The sequence below is a fragment of the Phoca vitulina genome, unplaced genomic scaffold (assembly GCF_004348235.1).
Source record: "Phoca vitulina isolate PV1807 unplaced genomic scaffold, GSC_HSeal_1.0 scaffold58, whole genome shotgun sequence".
NCBI lineage: Eukaryota > Metazoa > Chordata > Mammalia > Carnivora > Phocidae > Phoca > Phoca vitulina.
In genome coordinates, this window is record NW_022589761.1 from 7,617,975 (window position 1) to 7,637,967 (window position 19,993).

Genomic DNA, 19,993 nt, shown 5'->3' on the forward strand with positions numbered 1-19,993 from the left:
GTTAGATGTAATATGTTTTGCAGTGTTTTATAATCATTATATTTTTTTCTGTTCAAGGTTTGAAGTATTAAGTCATACTTAATCTGCAGTTTCAGTTTCAAGGCACTCTGTCTTAATATTTAGGAAATTTTCAGATTTGTATTAATATAGGTATAAATTGACTAATAAAGAAATTGTAAGAGTGGTAGTCATTGTTTCACTCCACACACATATATAAATCCTTTATTCTTTCCTAGTTCCTTTGTTCTGTTGTTTTTATAGATGCTTTCCAGACAATATCCAAGATTCTAACAATTCTAACTATTCAAGGTGGCACCATTACCATATCATCAGTTTACCTCTCTACATCCACTCAGATAAAATAGGAATATACTGCCCTTTACCCTCATATTCCTCATTACTCATAACTTTTGCCCTAAAAATTTTAGGCTCCAACTGTTTTACTTTTACCATGAGTTGAAAATGTCCCATCCTATCTGCTGGTAATATCTTTGTCTGAATCTCTAGTTCCAAAGAAGTTATCCATAAACTTCTTTTTTTCTTTAAAGATTTTATTTATTTATTTGACAGAGAGAGAGAGACAGCGAGAGAGGGAACACAAGCAAGGGGAGTGGGAAAGGGAGAAGCAGGCTTCCCGCCGAGCAGGGAGCCCGATGCGGGGCCAGATCCCAGGACCCTGGGATCACAACCTGAGTCGAAGGCAGATGCTTAAAGACTGAGCCACCCAGGCGCCCCATTATCCATAAACTTTTTTTTTTTTTTAAAGATTTATTTATTTGACAGAGAGAGACACAGCGAGAGAGGGAACACAAGCAGGGGGAGTGGGAGAGGGAGAAGCAGGCTTCCCGCCGAGCAGGGAGCCCAATGCGGGGCCCGATCCCAGGACCCTGGGATCATGACCTGAGCCAAAGGCAGACGCTTAACAACTGAGCCACCCAGGCGCCCTATCCATAAACTTCTTAAGCCAAGCTTTCAATCTCCCCACAAAAGAAGACCTCATTTACAATTCTATTATATTCTATTACACAGTATGTTTAAACCCATACTGAAAACAGAAAATCAAATAATTCCTTTAAAGATGAGGAGCCATTCATTAATGTGACGGATCCATTATTCTCTTAGCTTGCCACTCTTTCTTTAAAGGCCTATAGTGAGTCACCACCACAAATGATTTTAATTCCTTATAGGAAAACCTGTTAAGGAGTTTTACTAGGTGAATTTTTTAAAAATCTATCCTTATCATGAGTCTAATAAATACCAAATTAATTTTTATCAACAAATAAAATGTAATAATTCTCTCAACTTTATGAAGGCTGTGTATTCAACTTCCATATACTTGTTTTAGCAAAAGGTTTCTCAGGATAATTATGCCGTAAAAGATTAAGGCTTTCTCACATGTATAGCAAACACAGGGTGTATGAATCAGAACTGTAATTCCAAGAGGCAAAAATCCAATTCAAATTAAGCAAAAAGAGAAAATTTATTGGATCACAAAAATTAAAAAGTAAAAGATGGTATAGACTTCAGGCATGATTGAATTCAGAAGGTCAAACAATGTCATCAGATTTGTCTCTTATCTCCATTTTCCTCTGTCTTGGACTGATCTTGGGAAGGCTTTCCTCATGCGGTGACAAAAAAGCTACTGGTGAGTTTTGAACCTTGAAAAATCCTTTAAATCCGTGAAACTTGCAATTCCAGGAAAAAAAATGATCTTTTCTTACTATCCATAACAATACCCCCCTTGGGTTCTAGTGGTCCAAACAGGGCCATCTGCCACTCCCTTATTAACCAAATTGTGGCCAGCCTATGACCAATCCACTGCTCTCCCTAATAGTTTCATCAGAATGATATGCACTGAGGGTGAGGTAAGTTTCAAATGGGGCATAGAACAGATCCAAAAGTAATAGATGTCTACTATTCAGGCTATTTCAAATAAGGGATGCTCATAAACTGAAGGCTTTTCCATATTTACTACATTCATAGAATCATTAACCAAAGAATTCACTGATTTATTTAATAAGGACTGAGTGGTGACTAAATGTTCTTTCATATACTTGTTATAATCAGAGAGTTTCTCTATTATGAATTTTCTGATGTCGTCTAAGGGCTGAGGCACAGCTAAAATTATTCCCACACTCATTACAGTTATAGGGTTTGTCTCCAGCATGAATTCTCTGGTGTAGCCTAAGGGACAAGATCTGATGGAAAGCCTTCCCACATTCATTACATTCATAGGGTTTCTCTCCAGTATGAATTCTCTGATGCTGATTAAGGTATGAGCCACAACTGAAGGCCTTCCCACATTTGTTACATTCATAGGGTTTCTCTCCTGCATGACTTCTCTTATGATGAATTAGAACTAAAGCATCACTGAAGGCTTTCCCACATTTACTGCATTCAAAAGGTCTCTCTCCACTATGTATTCTATGATGTCGATTAAGTTGTGAGTCAGTCCTAAAAAACTTCCCACATTTGATGCATTCATAAGGCTTTTCACCTGTATGAATTCTCTGATGTTGATTAAGGTGTGAGCGATAGCCAAAAGTCTTCCCACATTCATTACATTTAAAGGGTTTCTCTCCTGTATGAATCCTTTGATGCAGAGTAAGGGCAATGCGTCTGCTGAAGGCTTTTCCACATTGATTACATTCATAGGGTTTCTCTCCAGTGTGAATTCTCTGATGCTGATTGAGGTGTGCACTCTGTCTGAAGGCTTTGTTACATTCCTTACATTCATATGGTTTCTCTCCTGTGTGAATTCTCTGATGTTCAACAAGGAAGGCATAACGGCTAAAGGCCTTCCCACATTCATTGCACGCAAAAGGTTTCTCTCCAGTGTGGATTCTCTGATGTTGAGCAAGGTGTGCACTCTGTCTGAAAGCTTTGTTACATTCCTTACATTCATATGGTTTCTCTCCAATATGAGTTCTTTGATGTTCACTGAGAAAGAAATCATGGCTAAAGGCTTTTCCACAGTCATTGCATACAAATGGTTTCTCTCCACTGTGAATTCTCTGAGGTTGAGTAAAGAATGAATAACAGCTAAAGGCATCATCACAGTCATTGAATCCATGCGGTAATTTTCCAAAATGAGTTGCTTGATGTTGAGTAAGTAATGAGTGGAAACTTAAGAGATTTGAAAAATCATTACTTTCATAAGGTTTCTCCCCAGGAGGAATTCCTATATCTTTACTAAGGTATGTATTCTGGTTGAAATCTTCACATTCATTATCTATCAAAGATTCGTTCTCAGCAGGTAATCTTTTATGTTCAATTAGGATGGAATTTGGGGGAAACATTTTATCATAAATATCAAATTTATGTACTTGCTCTACTGTGGGAACTCTCTCTTGTGTTGAAAGTACTGATTTCAAGAGAACACTTCTCTCATTATTATTATATTTATTGTCTCTTTTCACAGCAGAGATTTCCTTAAGAGCTGTCACTTGCCTGAAATGCCTCTCCTGCTTTCGTTGATGCTGCTCAAATTCACCCTCATATTTCCAGGCTTCTCTGAAACTGGAATATTTCAGGTCATAACTTGTAAGTCTTTCCATTACCATCCCCTGGGATATTTCCTCTTCATCAATGTACCATTTTGGAGATAATTCCTTGATTTCATACCAAGACTCCCAGTCTGAAAAATATCAAGAAAGCAAATGTGTCCTTTTTGCCTCTGCAAGGAGAAAACTGTTATAGAAGAAACTGAAGAATTTAATTGGAGGAATAAGGGGAGAAAGTACATGGTTTTGACACCTTTCAAATATGGCCAAGCAAATATGAAAAAAATACAAAGAAAGAACAAAGAATGAAGAGAGCTGATAAAGGAAGATATATGTGTTGGCAATGGGGAGGAGGTTATAGGGGAAATGTAGGGCATCAAACACATTAATATACAGGTAAAATGCAGAGTATCAAGATGCAGACAAAGCTAAATGCTGAGAAGATAAGGAATTGAGAACAACTGACTAGATCATAATCACAGTTTCCCTGCCTCTAGTCTTTAAAGTCTCAAGTGCACGCTGCACTGTCCAGTCCTATTCTTAAGACTAAAAGCACCATGAAGGCAGGGATTAATGTTTTACTTCTAGTTCTTCTTACTGTTGGATTTAGTGCCTAGGACAATGGTAGCATTTTGTTAAATGAATGAATGCTGAAAGAAAGCTCAACAACTTCTAAGATTTTATCAGGGACCAGAACAAAAGTATTGTGCTTTGTTGTTGTTGTTGTTGTTAAGTGTCTAGGAGAAATCTGAAGGTCAGCTTTGCTCATCATTAAGAGAAAAATGCCGCCTACAGAATAGATGATACTTTCAGGAGAGGATACTGGTTGAGACAAGATGGAAAGAAAACTTTCTTTTAAAGATTTTATTTATTTATTTGAGAGAGACAGAGTGAGAGAGAGAGAGAACATAAGCAGGGTGAGGGGCAGGAGGAGAAGCAGACTCCTCACTGAGCAGGGAGCCCAACGCGGGGCTCGAGCCCAGGACTCCAGGATCATGACCTGAGCCAAAGGCAGACACTTAACCGACTGAGCCACCCAGGTGCCCCAAGAAAACTATATGCCATTCTCTCTCCTTTTTCAAATTAAAAAAAAAAGAAATGGGGGGCACTTGGGTGACTCAGTCGGTTAAGCGTTTGCCTTCAGCTCAGGTCATGATCCCAGGGTCCTAGGATCAAGTCCCGCATCGGGCTCCTTGCTCAGCGGGGAGCCTGCTTCTCCCTCTCCCTCTGCCTGCCCCTCTCCCTGCTTGTACTCTCTCTGTTTCTGTCAAATAAATTTTAAAAATCTTTTAAAAAAAATTTTTTTAAGTAGGCTCCACACCCAGCACGGAGCCCAATACAGGGCTCAAACTCACAACCCTGAGATCAAGACCTGAGATGAGATCAAGAGTCAGATGCTTAACTGTCTGATCCACCCAGGCACCCCCTTCTCTTTTTTAAACTCGAAGGAGATAAAACTTGAACATACAAAAATTCAATATGACACATAATGAAGGACTAGTTAATATGATACAGATTATTAGTAGTATAAGTGTCAGAAAAACAGAGATCAAAACTCACTAATTTAGTTAAGGAATAATTCCTGGAGAATCTGAGCTTGATTGTCAAGGCTATGATCATGCTTCCAAAATGCAGTGATTATTCAAGTAACAGTCATTTTCATGTTTTGTTTTTTGTTGTTGTTTTTTAGAGAGAGAGAGAATGAGAGAGAGAGCATGAGGTGGGGTGAAGGGGAAGGGGAGAGGGAGAGGGAAAATCTTAAGCAGGCTCCATGCCCGGCACGGAGCCTGACCCAGGGCTGGATCTCACAACTCTGATATCAAGAGTCAGACGCTTAACCGACTAAGCCACCCAGGCACTCCTCATTTTCATGTTTTGATATGCATGGAGATTATTTTAGAACTGCACATGGTAGCGTTTTTCAGTTAATTAGATATAGTCTTTTCCATAACAGCATCCCATCTGTTGAAAGAAAAGCTGCCTCCAGGCCAGGTCAGCACAAGTTGAAAAGCAAAGAATACATTATGCATCTGTATCTTTCTTCTTTCCAATACACCCTCCACCCAAGGAAAGCCTCATCCCTACCTATCCCTCCTATGCACAGCCATGGATTTTCTTTTACTTCAGGCTCTATCTTAACCAAGGCCCGAGAGGGATTTGTTCACTTATCCTCTATTAGGTCTACACTATTGTTCTTTTTTTTTTGGTAGAAATTCATTGTTCCCTCACCAACTTTCCTAGAACCTTCTTTCCTATGTTCATCACCCAGGGCCACTACATTCCCTCTTACCAAGAATAAATCTTTTCTCTACTCCAGGCAAATGGCAGCTTTATACAATACCTACTGTAATGCTGAGTAAAAGAAGACTGATGGGAGAAGACTAGATATTTTCCAAATTCAGGTATTCTGAGATGCCTGGAGCTCCAAAAACTCTTTGAAAAAAAGATACTCTGTACGTAGGCATATGAATACTATAGGGGAAGGAATTCCATATAGGGGACTCCAGGGGACAGTATAGAGTATAGCCTGGGAAAGTACAGAGCAGGAAGTAAGTATTGTATATGTGGAAGACATATTCATAATGATTGGAGTACAGAAATACCTAGAAGTCAATGGTATTAAGGTATTATGGTGGCATTCAGCAAAAAGGAGAAGACAGACAATTCACCCATATCAGTGATTGAGGGGAAAAGGGAAGTTATGGATTCAGGCAAAGTGGAAGAGAGTCAAATGGGCATCCATGTGGCACAGTGGAAACAACACAGGGTTTGGGGTCATAGGTGAGTTTAAAACCTACTTCTTCACCTAGCTATTCTAACTTTAACAAATTAACAAATTGATTAACCCAACTCTTGAGCGTCAGTTTCTTAGTAGGCAAAATGAGGTGACCTTACAAGTATGGTATAAGAATAAAGAATACATTTAGGGGCGCCTGGGTGGCTCAGTCGTTAAGCGTCTGCCTTCGGTTCGGGTCATGATCTCAGGGTCCTGGGATTGAGCCCCACATCGGGCTCCCTGCTTGGCGGGAAGCCTGCTTCTCCCTCTGCCACTCCCCCTGCTTGTGTTCCCTCTCTCGCTGTGTCTCTCCCTGTCAAATAAATAAATAAAATCTTAAAAAAAAAAAAAAAGAATACATTTAGAAAATATCTAGGAGTGTCTATTTCATTATATGTATTCAGTGACACTTAACATTTTAAAATGAAACAAATTAATATGTATTCATTAAGTTATTCTTTTTTTTTTAAAGATTTTATTTATTTATTTGAGAGAGAGAATGAGATAGAGAGAGAGAGCATGAGAGGGGGGAGGGTCAGAGGGAGAAGCAGACTCCCTGCTGAGCAGGGAGCCCGATGCGGGACTCGATCCCGGGACTCCAGGATCATGACCTGAGCCGAAGGCAGTCGCTTAACCAACTGAGCCACCCAGGCGCCCCTTCATTAAGTTTTTCTTATACTTACACCATTAGTACTCTTAGAAATTACATTTATGTCCAAAAAGGGATTATGAAATAGACTGATGGTCAAATGGCAAGACAAAGAATGGGAGAAGTAAACCCTTTGGGGTTAAAATATATCCAGGCAATTAGAGATGTGTAATTTCCAACTGATTATAATCTATAAATGGATGGAAATTAAAAATCAAAGTATGATGAACTTTGGAATCCAATCAGAACTGCACAGAAAGTAGTAAGCATAGTTATTATAAGTTGGAAGAGGAAAAGGTCTTACTAGACTGTAGAGTCTCCCACATGCTGAACTGATGAGCAGTACACAAACTGGAAGATTTCCTGATGAAGTAAATAATCTCCTGGCATGAAACCCAGAAGATTCTAGTAGGAAGTCTGGGAAAAAAGGACAGGACCTAAGGAGAAATCTTAAGAAGAAGAAAGTTTACTGCCAAAGCCCAGAATTCATGTTCCCATGAATAGCCTGAACAATGACCCACAGACTTATAGACTGGATCTCCATCTTTAAAAAACTGTATAGAGCTATGCTGTCCAATATGGTAGCCACTAATCACATATGGCAATTTAAATTCATTAAAATAAAAAAAATTTTAATTCAGTTTCTCAATAATACCTAGCCATATTTCAAGTGCTCAGTAGCCAAATGTGGCTAGTGACTACAATACTGGAAAGCACAGATATAGAATATATCCACAATCACAGAATGTTCTACTAGATGTCACTGGACAGAGATCCAAAGTAACATGACAAAGATGTTATGGTTGAATGAGGAAAAAACAGAAAAATAGGGGCATCAGTCAGTTAAAGGGAGAGAGAAACAGAATAGAGCTTTGAACAGAGAAAATGAATAGTGGTCAGAAATATCTTATAAATCTCAGGAAGCTGATGAATAGAAAAACAAAGAAAGGCACCTGGATTTAGCCAAATTGGAGGGAGCAGAGCCAGACTGTAAGTGGTGAGGCAATGTAAGAGAATTTGAAGTAAAGGCAATGAGTGGAGATTATAATTGGTATACAAGTAATTGGAAGACAGAAGGTAGTATGGTGTACAGAAACACTGAAAAGGTCCTATAAAATGGTATGAAATTATTTCAAAGGAGTTTTTTTTTCAAAGAAGATTTAAGTGAACAAAAATGTAAGACATAACTGTACAAAAAGGAAAACATACATACACATGCTTGCTTACCCCAACTTAATTTGTATCAGGTCAATTTCAATCAGAACTCCACAAGGATTTTATCTCTGAACTTCAATTATTTTAAAGGATGGATGACAAAAGATGAGCAATAATATAAAAGAAAATTCTAAAGAAAAAAATTCTAGGACCAGTAATATGACCTAAGTATTGCATTTTATACCTTCCTTTCATTAAAATCCCTATGAAAGGTCTCAACCAAGGTGATTTGTAAAATTCTCTTTAATTATGGGGAAATGTCAAGAGAAACACACCTGAAGCATACAAATTTATGGGATGCAGAGGAGAACAAAGAGCTCTGTAGTTCATCCCTTACCCCCCCTTCTCTCTCACAACCATCAATTTCTTCTCCATATTTACAGGTCTGATTCTGCATTTTGTTTATTCATTTGTTTTGTTTATTTAGATTCCACATGAGTAAAGTCATATGGTATTTGTCTTTCTCAGTCTTATTTCACTTAGCAGGTACCCTCTAGAGGTCCATCAGTGTTGTCACAAATGGCAAAATCTCATCTTTTTATAGCTGGGTAACATTCCATTGTGTATATATACACATCTTACTTCTCCATTTGTCTATCGATGGATACTTAGGCTGCTTCCAGATCTTGGCTATTATAAATAATGCTGCAATAAACATATGGGTGCATACATCTTTTTGAGTTAGTGTTTTTGTTTTCTTCAGGTATATACTCACTGGTGGAATTATTGGATCATATGGTATTTCTATTTTTAACTTTTTGAGGAATCTCTACACTGTTTTCCACAGTAGCTGTACCAGTTTACATTCCCACCGGCAATAGACTACGGTTCCTTTTTCCCCCACATCCTAACCAATACAATGTTCTAAGTTTAAAAATTTTTTTAAAAAGCAAGTTGTAAATAGATGCATATAAAAATTGCGTGTGTGTATTTGTGCAAGGGAAATTCTAAAAAGATATAGATCCAACCATGCACAATACAGGTCTTTAGATGATATCTTGAGAGAAGAGTCTACTTCCTACTTTATACATTTTTTAATTGCTTGAATATTTTCTAACAATATTATTTCTATTTCAAAGGAAAAAGGAAAGGGGTGCCTGGCTGGCTCAGTCAGTAGAGCATGAGACTCTTGATCGCAGGGTCGTGAGTTCAAGCCCCACACTGGGTGTAGAGATTACTTTAAAAAAAGAAAAAAGGAAAAATATTATAGAGCAGCCCTAATGCTGCTGGTCCTTAACTGCACATTTCCATATCAATCTAGATGCAGATTCCATGTGTTTTTTCCATGAGATTCCCTTCAACTAGGTGTGTTCAGGATGATGGAGTTTACTCAAATAAAAAACAACTCAGGGGCACCTAGGTGGCTCAGTCAGTTGAGCATAGGCCTTTGGCTTGGGTCATGATCTCAGGGTCTGGGGATCAAGCCCCTCGTCAGGCCTGAAATTCCACCTCATTTTTAGGGACTTTGGGACCTCAGAGAGTCAGAAATAGCCCAGTGAGCACTCTCACCACTTCTCTCCCTTAACTACTTCATATGATCTCTCTACAAATCATTTACTATCTTTTTTACTCAGTGCTGTGCTGAAATATGTGATGGAAAAGAACTATCCTCTTTAGATGGATCATGATTTGTTATGCTGGAGATCAGTGCAAATGAAATAAAGGACAGAGGTGTGATTACTGAGTGCCCTATTAAATAGGGAGGAGGTCCAGGATGGCCTCTCTGAGGAAGTGACATTTAAGCTAAGAAAAGCCACAGTGAGGGCGCCTGGGTGGCTCAGTTGGTTAAGCGACTGCCTTCGGCTCAGGTCATGATCCCAGGGTCCTGGGATCGAGTCCCACATCGGGCTCCCTGCTCTGCGGGGAGCCTGCTTCTCCCTCTCCCACTCCCCCTGCTTGTGTTCCCTCTCTCACTATGTCTCTCTCTGTCAAATAAATAAATAAAATCTTTAAAAAAAAAAGAAAAGCCTCAGTGAAAGTAGGGGGGAGGTTTTGTGGAGATCTGGAAAAGAGCTTTAGAAGGAGAAGGAATGGACGCCTGGGAGGCACAGTCGGTTAAGCGTCTGCCTTTGGCTCAGGTCATGATCCCAGGGTCCCGGGATTGAGTGCCACATCTGGCTCCCTGCTCAGCGGGGAGCCTGCTTCTCCCTCTCCATCTCCCTCTGCCTTTCCCCCTGCTTGTGCTCCCTCTGTCAAATAGGTAAATAAATAAAATCTTTAAAAAAAAGGGAGGAGGAATAGCAAATATGAAGTTGCTGTGGTGGGAAGATGTCTGACGTATTCTGGGAGTATCACTGAGCCAGGATCCTTAGAGAGAAATGAGCACTATGAGATCAGAGGAGTAGCTGGGGAACAAGTTATGTGGGCCCTTGAAACTCATGACCAGAACTTTGAGTTTTGTTCTGAGGGTGAAGGAGAGTCATTGGAGTGTTTGTGATTTAATGTGATTTCTATTTTAAAAGGAAAATGGAAAGGAAGTAAGGGTGGAGCAGGGAGATCAGTCGGGAGACTACTACAGTAATCCAGGTGGAAGGTGGTAGCTGCCTGGGCCGTGGTGGTGGCATTGGAGCTGGGGGGATTTGGGGTATGTGTTGAAGATAGAAAATACGGGATTTGGCCAGGGACTGGTTGTGGAGTGTGAGAGAAAGAAAGTCAAGGATAACAACAAAGATTTTTGACCTGGGCAACTGTACAAATGACCTTACCATTTACTGAGATGGAAAGACAGGGCAGAATGATGAGATGGGAAGAAAAATTGAGTTCTTGATCTATTAAGTTTGAGAGACCTGTTGGATATCCAAGTGCAAGAGTGATTAGATACCTGGAGTCAGGATTGGAGGTATGCATTTGAGAATCATTAGTGTATTTAAAGCTATAGGACAGGATAGGATTTTCTTTTTTTTTTAGATTTTATTTACTTATTTGAGAGAGAAAGAGCACACACATGCACACATGAGCAGGGGGGGAGGGGAGGACACAGGAGAAGGGTCAGAGAGAATCTCAAGCAGACTCCACGCTGAGCGAGGAGCCCCACATGGGGCTCGATCTCAGAACCCCGAGATTATGACCTGAGCCAAAACCAAGAGTTGGACGCTCAACTAACTGAGCCACTCAGGCGCCCGTAATTTTATATTTCTATAAGATACATTTCTAAAAAAAGTGTTAAATAAAACTATAAATGTACATATTTTATTTTATTTTTTTAAGATTTTATTTATTTATTTGACAGATAGATAGAGAGCACAAGTAGGCAGAGTGGCAGGCAGAGGGAGAGGGAGAAGCAGGCTCTCCGCCAAGCAGGAAGCCGGACATGGGGCTCGATCCCAGGACCCCAGGATCATGACCTGAGCCGAAGGCAGCTGCTTAACTGACTGAGCCACCCAGGTGCCCCTAAATGTAAATATTTTAAATATTAATATCCATTGTCAAACTGCCCTCCAAGGTAATTTTTATCAACCTGCATACCTACCAGAACATAAAGTACATGTCTTCAAACTAATCTACACTGATTGGTATCATTCTAAAATTTTTGCCCCTGTAAGTAAAGAGTACCTCATTATTTTATAATTTACAATTTTCTGATTGTAAAATAGAGCATTTTCATACATGTATATGTACCAGCTTTGTATTTTGTGGTTTCTTCTTTGGTGAATTATTTATTTGTATCTTTTACACATATTTTAAACGCACTAGCATTTTTTTTTTTAAGATTTTATTTATTTGACAAAGAGAGAGACAGCGAGAGAGGGAACACAAGCAGGGGGAGTGGGAGAGGGAGAAGCAGGCTTCCCACGGAGCATGGAGCCCAATGTGGGGCTCAATCCCAGGACCCTGGGACCATCACCTGAGCCGAAGGCAGACGCTTAACGACTGAGCCACCCAGGCGCCCTGCACTAGCATTTTCTTTTAAGTGGTTTATAGAAGTCATTTATAAATTTAGGGCATTAAGGCTTTATAGTATTTTTTTCCCTCAGATCATCACTTTTTTTTTCAAGTCATCACTTTTTATTGTCACATGTCATCTTCATTTACAGTGCTTTCAATAAAATTTTTGAAAACACGTTATGAAGTCAGATCTCCCATTTTTCCACTGTAGAGTCTGGTCTTGATGTCATTTTAAGAAAGACTTTCCAAAATTCAGTATTCTACAAATACTATCTTAACTTTTAAGAAAATCTCTTCACACCACTAATTTAAAAACCACTTTGTTATCAAATATTAGGTTCTCATATACACCCGGGTGTATTTCTGTACTTTTTCTATTGTTCCACTGATCTATTTCACTACCCTTATAACAGACCAATCTCCCCCATGGATAACAGGCAATATTCTTTAATATTAAAAATTGAATCAAGCAGCATATTTAATGAATAATACACATGATCAAGTATGCAATTCAGAAATACAAAAATAGTTCAGCAATAGGAAATCTTTACTATAAATTCTTACAGAATTTTTCTTCTATAAATTTTATGGAAGAAAAAATGTAAAAGAAGAGAAAAAAAATAATTGCCTTAAAAGATGCTGAAAATATATAAAATCCAAAAGCCTCTCATGCTTAAAATATATACACCCATAGGTACAATACATAGAGCTAGGAATAGGAAAAAAAAAAGGTACATTTAGTGTGAAACACCTGAAAATGTCCTGTGATATCAGAAAGAAAAAAGTTATAGCAATTGTTCAACATAGATATGGAAACTGTAGTTGATAAAGTAGAACTGAAAACAAGAAAAGGTAAGAGGGAACATAAATACGGAAAGGTCGCTACATCCAGCAAAAATTTTGCCTTATCCATCTAGGTACAGAGGAATCTCTATCTCCCAGACTCCTGTGCAGCCAAGTGACTGAATTCTGGCCAATCAGAAGTAACAGATGTCACAAATGCTACTTCCAAACTAGTCCGTTAAAAATGTCCTTAGAGATCCCCATCCATTTTTATCTTTGTGTGTGTGTGTGTGTGCTGAGTGTTTGTCTGTCTCTATCTCCTCCCTCTCTTTTTCACTGGCTGGCTTCAGAGGATTCAGCACAGGACTTCAAGGCAATGGTGAGTCCTAAGGGATGATGCAGCCAACAGAGGAAATACGACTGCATATCTGAATGACAGTACACAACAGAAGCCCCAGATAAGCTCACACAGGATTGTGACATGTACAAGGAACAATCTTTATTGTTTTTATTCACTGAGGCTTTGTTAAAGTAATTAGCTTTATGTTGACTAATACACTCAGACAATTGAGTAAGAGAGTACAATAAACTGCCCAGACAGATGATGAATATATGCAAATAAATACTTTTTCTATATACCAACAATAACCAAACATCGAAAAGGAAATAAAGATATATAGTAAGGAAAACAGCATAGCACTGGCTTAAGAATAAGTAAATGGTCAGTGGAACAAAAAAACAGAGGACAGAAATAAGATTCTTGCAAACATAAGGACTTGGCATATTACAGAGGTGGCATTACAATCAATAGAGAAGAAATGGATTAATATACAGTACTGGGAAAACTCCATGTGGAAAAAAAAAGCCTAATACATCATATTTTAAAATTAAAGTCCAGATGGATTATAGGAGAAGACTGAAAAACTGAACCTTAAAACTATTAAAAAATAATACAGGAGAATATCTTTATGACCTCTGTTAGGGGAAGATTTAGTAAACAAGACTACAGTAAAGAACAAACAGTAATGGAAAAGATGGGTGAATTTGACACTATCATGAAAAACTTCTGGGTGAGAGAAGGCACTACAAAGGTAAAAGGCAAGGGACAGTCTGGGAAAAGATAACAAAAACACACATTATAGAAAAATAATTAATGCTCAATATATAAAGAAGTTCTACAAGTTGATAGGAAAAAGACAAATAACCTTAGCTCAAAGAATGGGTTAAAAATATGAGCAGGTAATTCACACAAGAGAAAAACTGAACAGTTAATTCATTTCCGGAAAAATGCTCAGTCTTACTAGGCAAATTAAAACAATTTCAAGAGCATTTCTCTTCCATCATACTGGCAAAAAATTATCAAGGGCAGTATCACAAACTTAAATTGGAGAATATCAAGAGAATAAGGAAACAGAAAATCGCAGACATTGTTACTAGAGGTATGAACTGATACTATCACTTTCAAGAACAATTTGAGTATCTAGTAAAATGAAGTGTGCACTCCTATGCTCCAGCAATTTTATTACAAATCCTTGACGAACTCTTATGTGCATGTACATAGAAACATACCCGGCTACTACATGAGACAGCAAAGAATAGAAACAATCTAAATGGCCATCAGTCGTAGGGAAAGAGTTAAATAAAATGTGGCAAATTCAAAACATGAAACACTAGATAGCAGTTTAAAAAATGGAACTATATTACATAACAGATTTACCAAGGACAAATCTCAGAAAAATGTTGAGTAATACAGGCAAGTTGCAGAACAAAATGTAAAGAATACTACCTCTGAAAAAATAAAAACCCTTTTTTAAACAGATGCATAAATGTTTACAAAATATGCTTAAAAATGAATTGGAAGGACATATGATTTATGACTGATGACTGTTGTTGCTTCTCAGAGCAAGAGGTAGATGAGGGAAAGTGAACTGAGAATGAGAAACAGACTTTGTGCTTAAGACAGTATATCTCTTTCATCAAAAAATGAAAGTATGTCAAAATATTAATAATGATCAATTCTGGGTGGTAGGCATTTGTTGTATCATTCCCTTTACTTTCCTATATTCTTAACTTTGTCAACAAAAAAGAACAAAAATATTTCCTGAAATAATAACTTGATTCTCCATCCTGAAAGATAATACACGTGCCAGGAAAAAGTGATCCAACATGGTCAAGACTGAGATGTACTCTAACAAAATAACTTTAAAATTAAAGAAAGAACCTACTAGGAGACCAGAACAAAATATAAAGCTAATTATACATAAAGGAAAATATCAAATTGGTATCAGACTTCTTCATAACACTATTCAACATTAATACTATACTACAATAAACTTTAGCAAAGAGCGGCCAATTATGAACAAGGTAGAACTTGGGGGGACATTATTGGCGTGAACTCTTTTTTTTTTTTTTTTTTTTAAAGATTTTTTATTTATTTATTTGAGAGAGAGAGAATGAGAGAGAGAGCACATGAGAGGGGGGAGGGTCAGAGGGAGAAGCAGACTCCCCGCCGAGCAGGGAGCCCCTTGCGGGACTCGATCCAGGGACTCCAGGATCATGACCTGAGCCAAAGGCAGTCGCTTAACCAACTGAGCCACCCAGGCGCCCTGGCGTGAACTCTTTGTGAAGAAACTGCGAGAGGACAAACTTCAGCCAACCGAGAGATATCTAGAGAAATTTCAGCAAAAGGACCTTGTGGAAAGCACTGAATATATTTAACTATAGAATGAGGATGAAATGAAAGGTTGGGATAAATGTGACAGAAGAGCATGTAAGTATAATATGCCTTGACAATATGAAAAGTGTACAACTAACAAAATTTGGGAAGAGAAGGTGGGAGGTAAAACAAGCCTACTTACTGACTCATCTGTAATAGGTAAAAAATCAAAGGTTAGTTTTTAAAGCCAACTAATCAAGTAATAGAAGGAATAAATATTGTCTACAGAAACAGAGCACTCTAATACTAGAATAAAAGAAAAACCTTCCTAGTTATTACAAAAACTATAGTAGTAAATGACCAAAATAAAAGGCTAGGGAAATAGATAAGTGAAAGTCTTTTTTAAAAACTGTAAAAACCATGATTCATTGTTATAACACCATATCAAAAACTGTATGGTGACTAACATAATAAAAAAATAAAAATAAAATGGAAAAATCTCTCTTTAAAAAAAAAATAATAAAAACTGTAAAAACCAGAAAATGTCATATAAAACAATATACAGAATTAAGCCCAAACATATCAAAAATGTAATTGGACTTTCACTTATTAACTTGAAAAATGATATTCAGATTGGTTCACAGAGCAAAACTCAATTCTATACTGCATATAAATGCCACACTTCAAAGTGATTTTTAAAGGGGCGCCTGGGTGGCTCAGTTGGTTAAGCGACTGCCTTCGGCTCAGGTCATGATCCTGGAGTCCCGGGATAGAGTCCCGCATCGGGCTCCCTGCTCAGCAGGGAGTCTGCTTCTCCCTCTGACCCTCCCCCCTCTCATGTGCTCTCTCTCTCACTCTCTCATTCTCGCGCTCTCAAATAAATAAATAAATAAAATCTTAAAAAAAAAGTGATTTTTAAAAATTGAAAATAAAAGGATGAAGAAAGATCTTAAAAAAGCAGAAAAAGCAAGAAACAGATTCTCCCCTAGGGCATTCACAAGTAAGGCAGGCTGCTGACATCTTGATTTTAGTCCTATTAGACCCATTTTTCAACTGTTGACCTCTTGAGCTATAAGATGATAAATTCATGTTATTTTCAGCCAGTAAATTTGTGGTAATTTGTTACAGCAGCAATAAAAATCTAATATAGAAAGCAGTCTGCTACAACCTTTATGGAAGGGAATTTGGCAATTCCTATCAAAACTACATATGCACTTACTCAGCAATCCTACATCCAAGAATCTATCCTGAAAATACATCCTCGACAATATGAAAAAACATACATACAAGGTTATTTACTGAAGCACTGGTCCTAATTGTAAAATAGTGCAAACATCCTAAAAGTCCACATGTCAAAGAGTAGTTGAATAAATTACCATAACATCCAGATAATGGAGTATTTTGCAGCTGTTAAAAAAATGAGGAAGATCTCCATGACTAATATGGAGTGTATTTATAGTTAAGTGAAAAAAGCAAAATGCAAAGAGCATCTATGGTATGCTATCCTTTATGTAGCATACAAAGAGATACAAGAAACTACATATATGTTGGCTCATCTGTACAAAAGAAACATAAAAAGGACAAACCTGAAAATAAAGAGATTGGTAATCTATAAGAAGTGGGTAAGAAAGGGGTAGGAATAAATTAGGGAACAGAAATAGGATAGTGGGGATGAGCAGACACTAACACATTTCTGAGGATATTTTCCTATAGTTCTGATTCTTAAAAGCATAGTAATGTTTCAGATACAGAAATAAATAAATAATTAAAACCAACCAAGATGTGGTAGGAACCCAAAACAGAATACAAATAGTAACAAATGAACCTAAAAGAGCTAACCTAGGCAACTTTGGAAAATAGTATTTTGACTGAATACTGTAAGACTAAAGACAAAAAGAACCATATACAAATAATGTAATCTAGTTAGTAAATTTGTTTCTCACAGAGGAATAGCTTGGAAATTCTGAAACTACTTAATGTGTATACTAATGAGCAAGTAAGTAAATACATTGTTTCTCATTGTCAGAAAAAGAAACTATGGATAAGTAAAGGAGAAAGACTAAAATAAACCCTGTGGGAGTAGGACTAAAATCAAGATATCAAAATAAACTGATAATTTTAATATATAAAAAGACAGAGGCAGGGGCGCCTGGGTGGCTCAGTCAGGTTAAGCGTCTGCCTTCGGCTCAGGTCATGATCCCAGGATCCTGGGATCAAGCCCCACATCGGGCTCCCTGCTTGGCGGGGGGCCTGCTCCCTCTCTCCCTCTGCTACTCCCCCTGCTTGTGCTCTCTCGCTCTGTCAAATAAAATCTTAAAAAAAAAAAAAAAAAGACAAAGGCAGAAACAAATATAGAAATGTGTATACCTGTGTGTATTGGTATACACACATATATTTTCCAGTTCAATCTGCTGTGAGGGCCTAGGAACAATGACATCCCAGTAGCAATGAGCACACATAGCACCCAGACCTTGGTTTCTAAACATCATTTCCCAATAAAAGGAACCAGAGCTCCTAGGAGAAACAGTTGATTCAAGGCTAGGGTAAGGAAAACAAGATGAATCCAGAATACCAGGAACCAGGAAGGAAAGAAGTGCTCAAAAATGGATGGGAGCATGTTAAAAGGTCAAAGAAACCAACTGGAAGGAGATCCCAATGGGCAAAGTAGAAGAACTTGAGCAAAAAATGATTCATTGGATCTACCTCAGCCAGGAAAAATTAAAATCCATGATTTATAAAAAGATAATTGAATATATAAATAAATAGAGAAGGAACAGCTCTTCTCTATAGGACAATCCTAATTAATATACATAAAGAAAGAAGGGAAATGGAAAAATCAATATTAGGCCAACACCACATTAATTAACTGTTGCAGACAAGACCCACTGGGCCAATGGATGCTAAAATTAGTAGGCAAAAGTTTCAGAAGAAACTGAATAGTCTCAAAGTATCTCCCCCAAGATATTTATTAATTACAAACAGAAAAATAACTTTACAATGGAGAAATCAGGCAGACACCACCTTTACCAAGTGATCAAAATTATCATCCATAGTAAGACATATCAATATTATGACTCCTCTGGTATGTTGCACTGAGAGGAACATAACGTTATTTCCATGCCACTCTTTCCAAAAATGCATTACTTCCATCTAATCATGACAAAACAGCAGATAAACCCAAATAGGGTGCAAGCAGATGTAATGAGCCATTTATCCAGATTGAAGCATATCTGAAGACTCTGGGAGAGATTTCTCCAAGACAATAAAATCAACAGATTACCTTAATGTGTCTGAGTGTCTTAAGAGATTTAGACAATTGATGGGGAGTTGGGAATTGAGTTAGGAATATGTATACAGAAAACTAAGGGAAAAAAAACAAATAATCCCCCCAAATTATTAACCCCAGGAAAAATAAAAAATCACATAGAAAAAGCAATCTTGGTATATACACAGCACGGCTGTGACTAGCACTTAATAGCCATAATATTGTAAACACTGAACAGTGATTCAATCAAAATTATGACAGGCAGATGAGAAGTGTGTGTAGGTACATGTGAGCACCTGCACACACATATTTTATTCAGGGTAAGAAAGTACTAAATTCTTATTTTTTTAAAAAGATATTGGATGAGGACTAAACCTGGAAAAACAATTAAGAAATAGCAACATAAATATATTTGTTAAAGAAATGAAGGAAACATCAAAAAAAAGGCTGCAAAAGCAAAGAAAGTCAATCCTTCTAAGGAGAGGGAAATTGAGGAGGAGGACAAGAGACTGCCTTTTTTAAGGGAATAGCCTTGTAAAACTACCTGATTCTTTAAACAATGTGCATGCATAAGTTTGACAACTTTGATAAAAATAAAAACTCTAAAATTTAATCTGGAAATGTATATATTTCTGACCCTAAAGGGGAAAGAAGAGCTGGGAAGGACTGAGATTCAGGTTATACGCAGAAGAATCACAAGTGTGTAATTTGATAACAATAGGGAGAAACCCACCCCCGCCAAGCCCAGGGCAGCCTCCTCAAGTGCAGGGCAGCCTTCTCATGACCTCTTGGCCTTGGCCTGACACCCTACAACAGCCCTCCTTGCCCAGTTCCCTGTCACTCACCAGCACACTGACCATCTGACATCTCTTTCTCCACCGTCCAAGGTTCCTTCCCTTGCTCCAATAAGGAGATCATGTTGGGCTTAGAAATGGAGAGTCCTGTTTACAGGAGAAGAAAAATGAGAGCAAGAAAGAGACAAACAGGGAGACAATTAACTTGCTATAGCCTTTCTAGGACTCAATCTCAATTTCTTGTTCATTAGGCAAGAAAAGAAATTAGAGGAAGGGCCAGAGAATGGAATGATGCTTGTATGAAGGATGAAGATGAAGCTTCTTCCATAGCAGTGGTTCTCAAAGTGCTAGAGCAGAAGCACCACCACCTAGGATCTTATTAGAAATGCAAAGTCTTGGGCGCCTGGGTGGCTCAGTCGTTAAGCGTCTGCCTTCGGCTCAGGTCATGATCCCGGGGTCCCGGGATC

At 38.0% G+C, this 19,993-nt stretch overlaps 1 protein-coding gene across 6 annotated transcripts in view; it reads right to left on the reverse strand.

Moving 5' to 3' along the window:
• Positions 1–947: 947 nt before the first annotated feature.
• Positions 948–19,993, reverse strand: part of ZNF527 (zinc finger protein 527) — a 28,316-nt gene continuing 9,270 nt past the window's right edge. For all 6 annotated transcript variants that reach the window (XM_032390239.1, XM_032390238.1, XM_032390240.1 and 3 more), the window contains 2 exons: positions 19,578–19,673; positions 948–3,637 (listed from right to left, as the gene is read on the reverse strand). In XM_032390239.1, the coding sequence (XP_032246130.1) occupies positions 2,064–3,637; positions 19,578–19,673 (1,670 nt within the window). In that variant the 3' untranslated portion in view covers positions 948–2,063. The remainder of the gene's footprint in view (positions 3,638–19,577; positions 19,674–19,993) is intronic.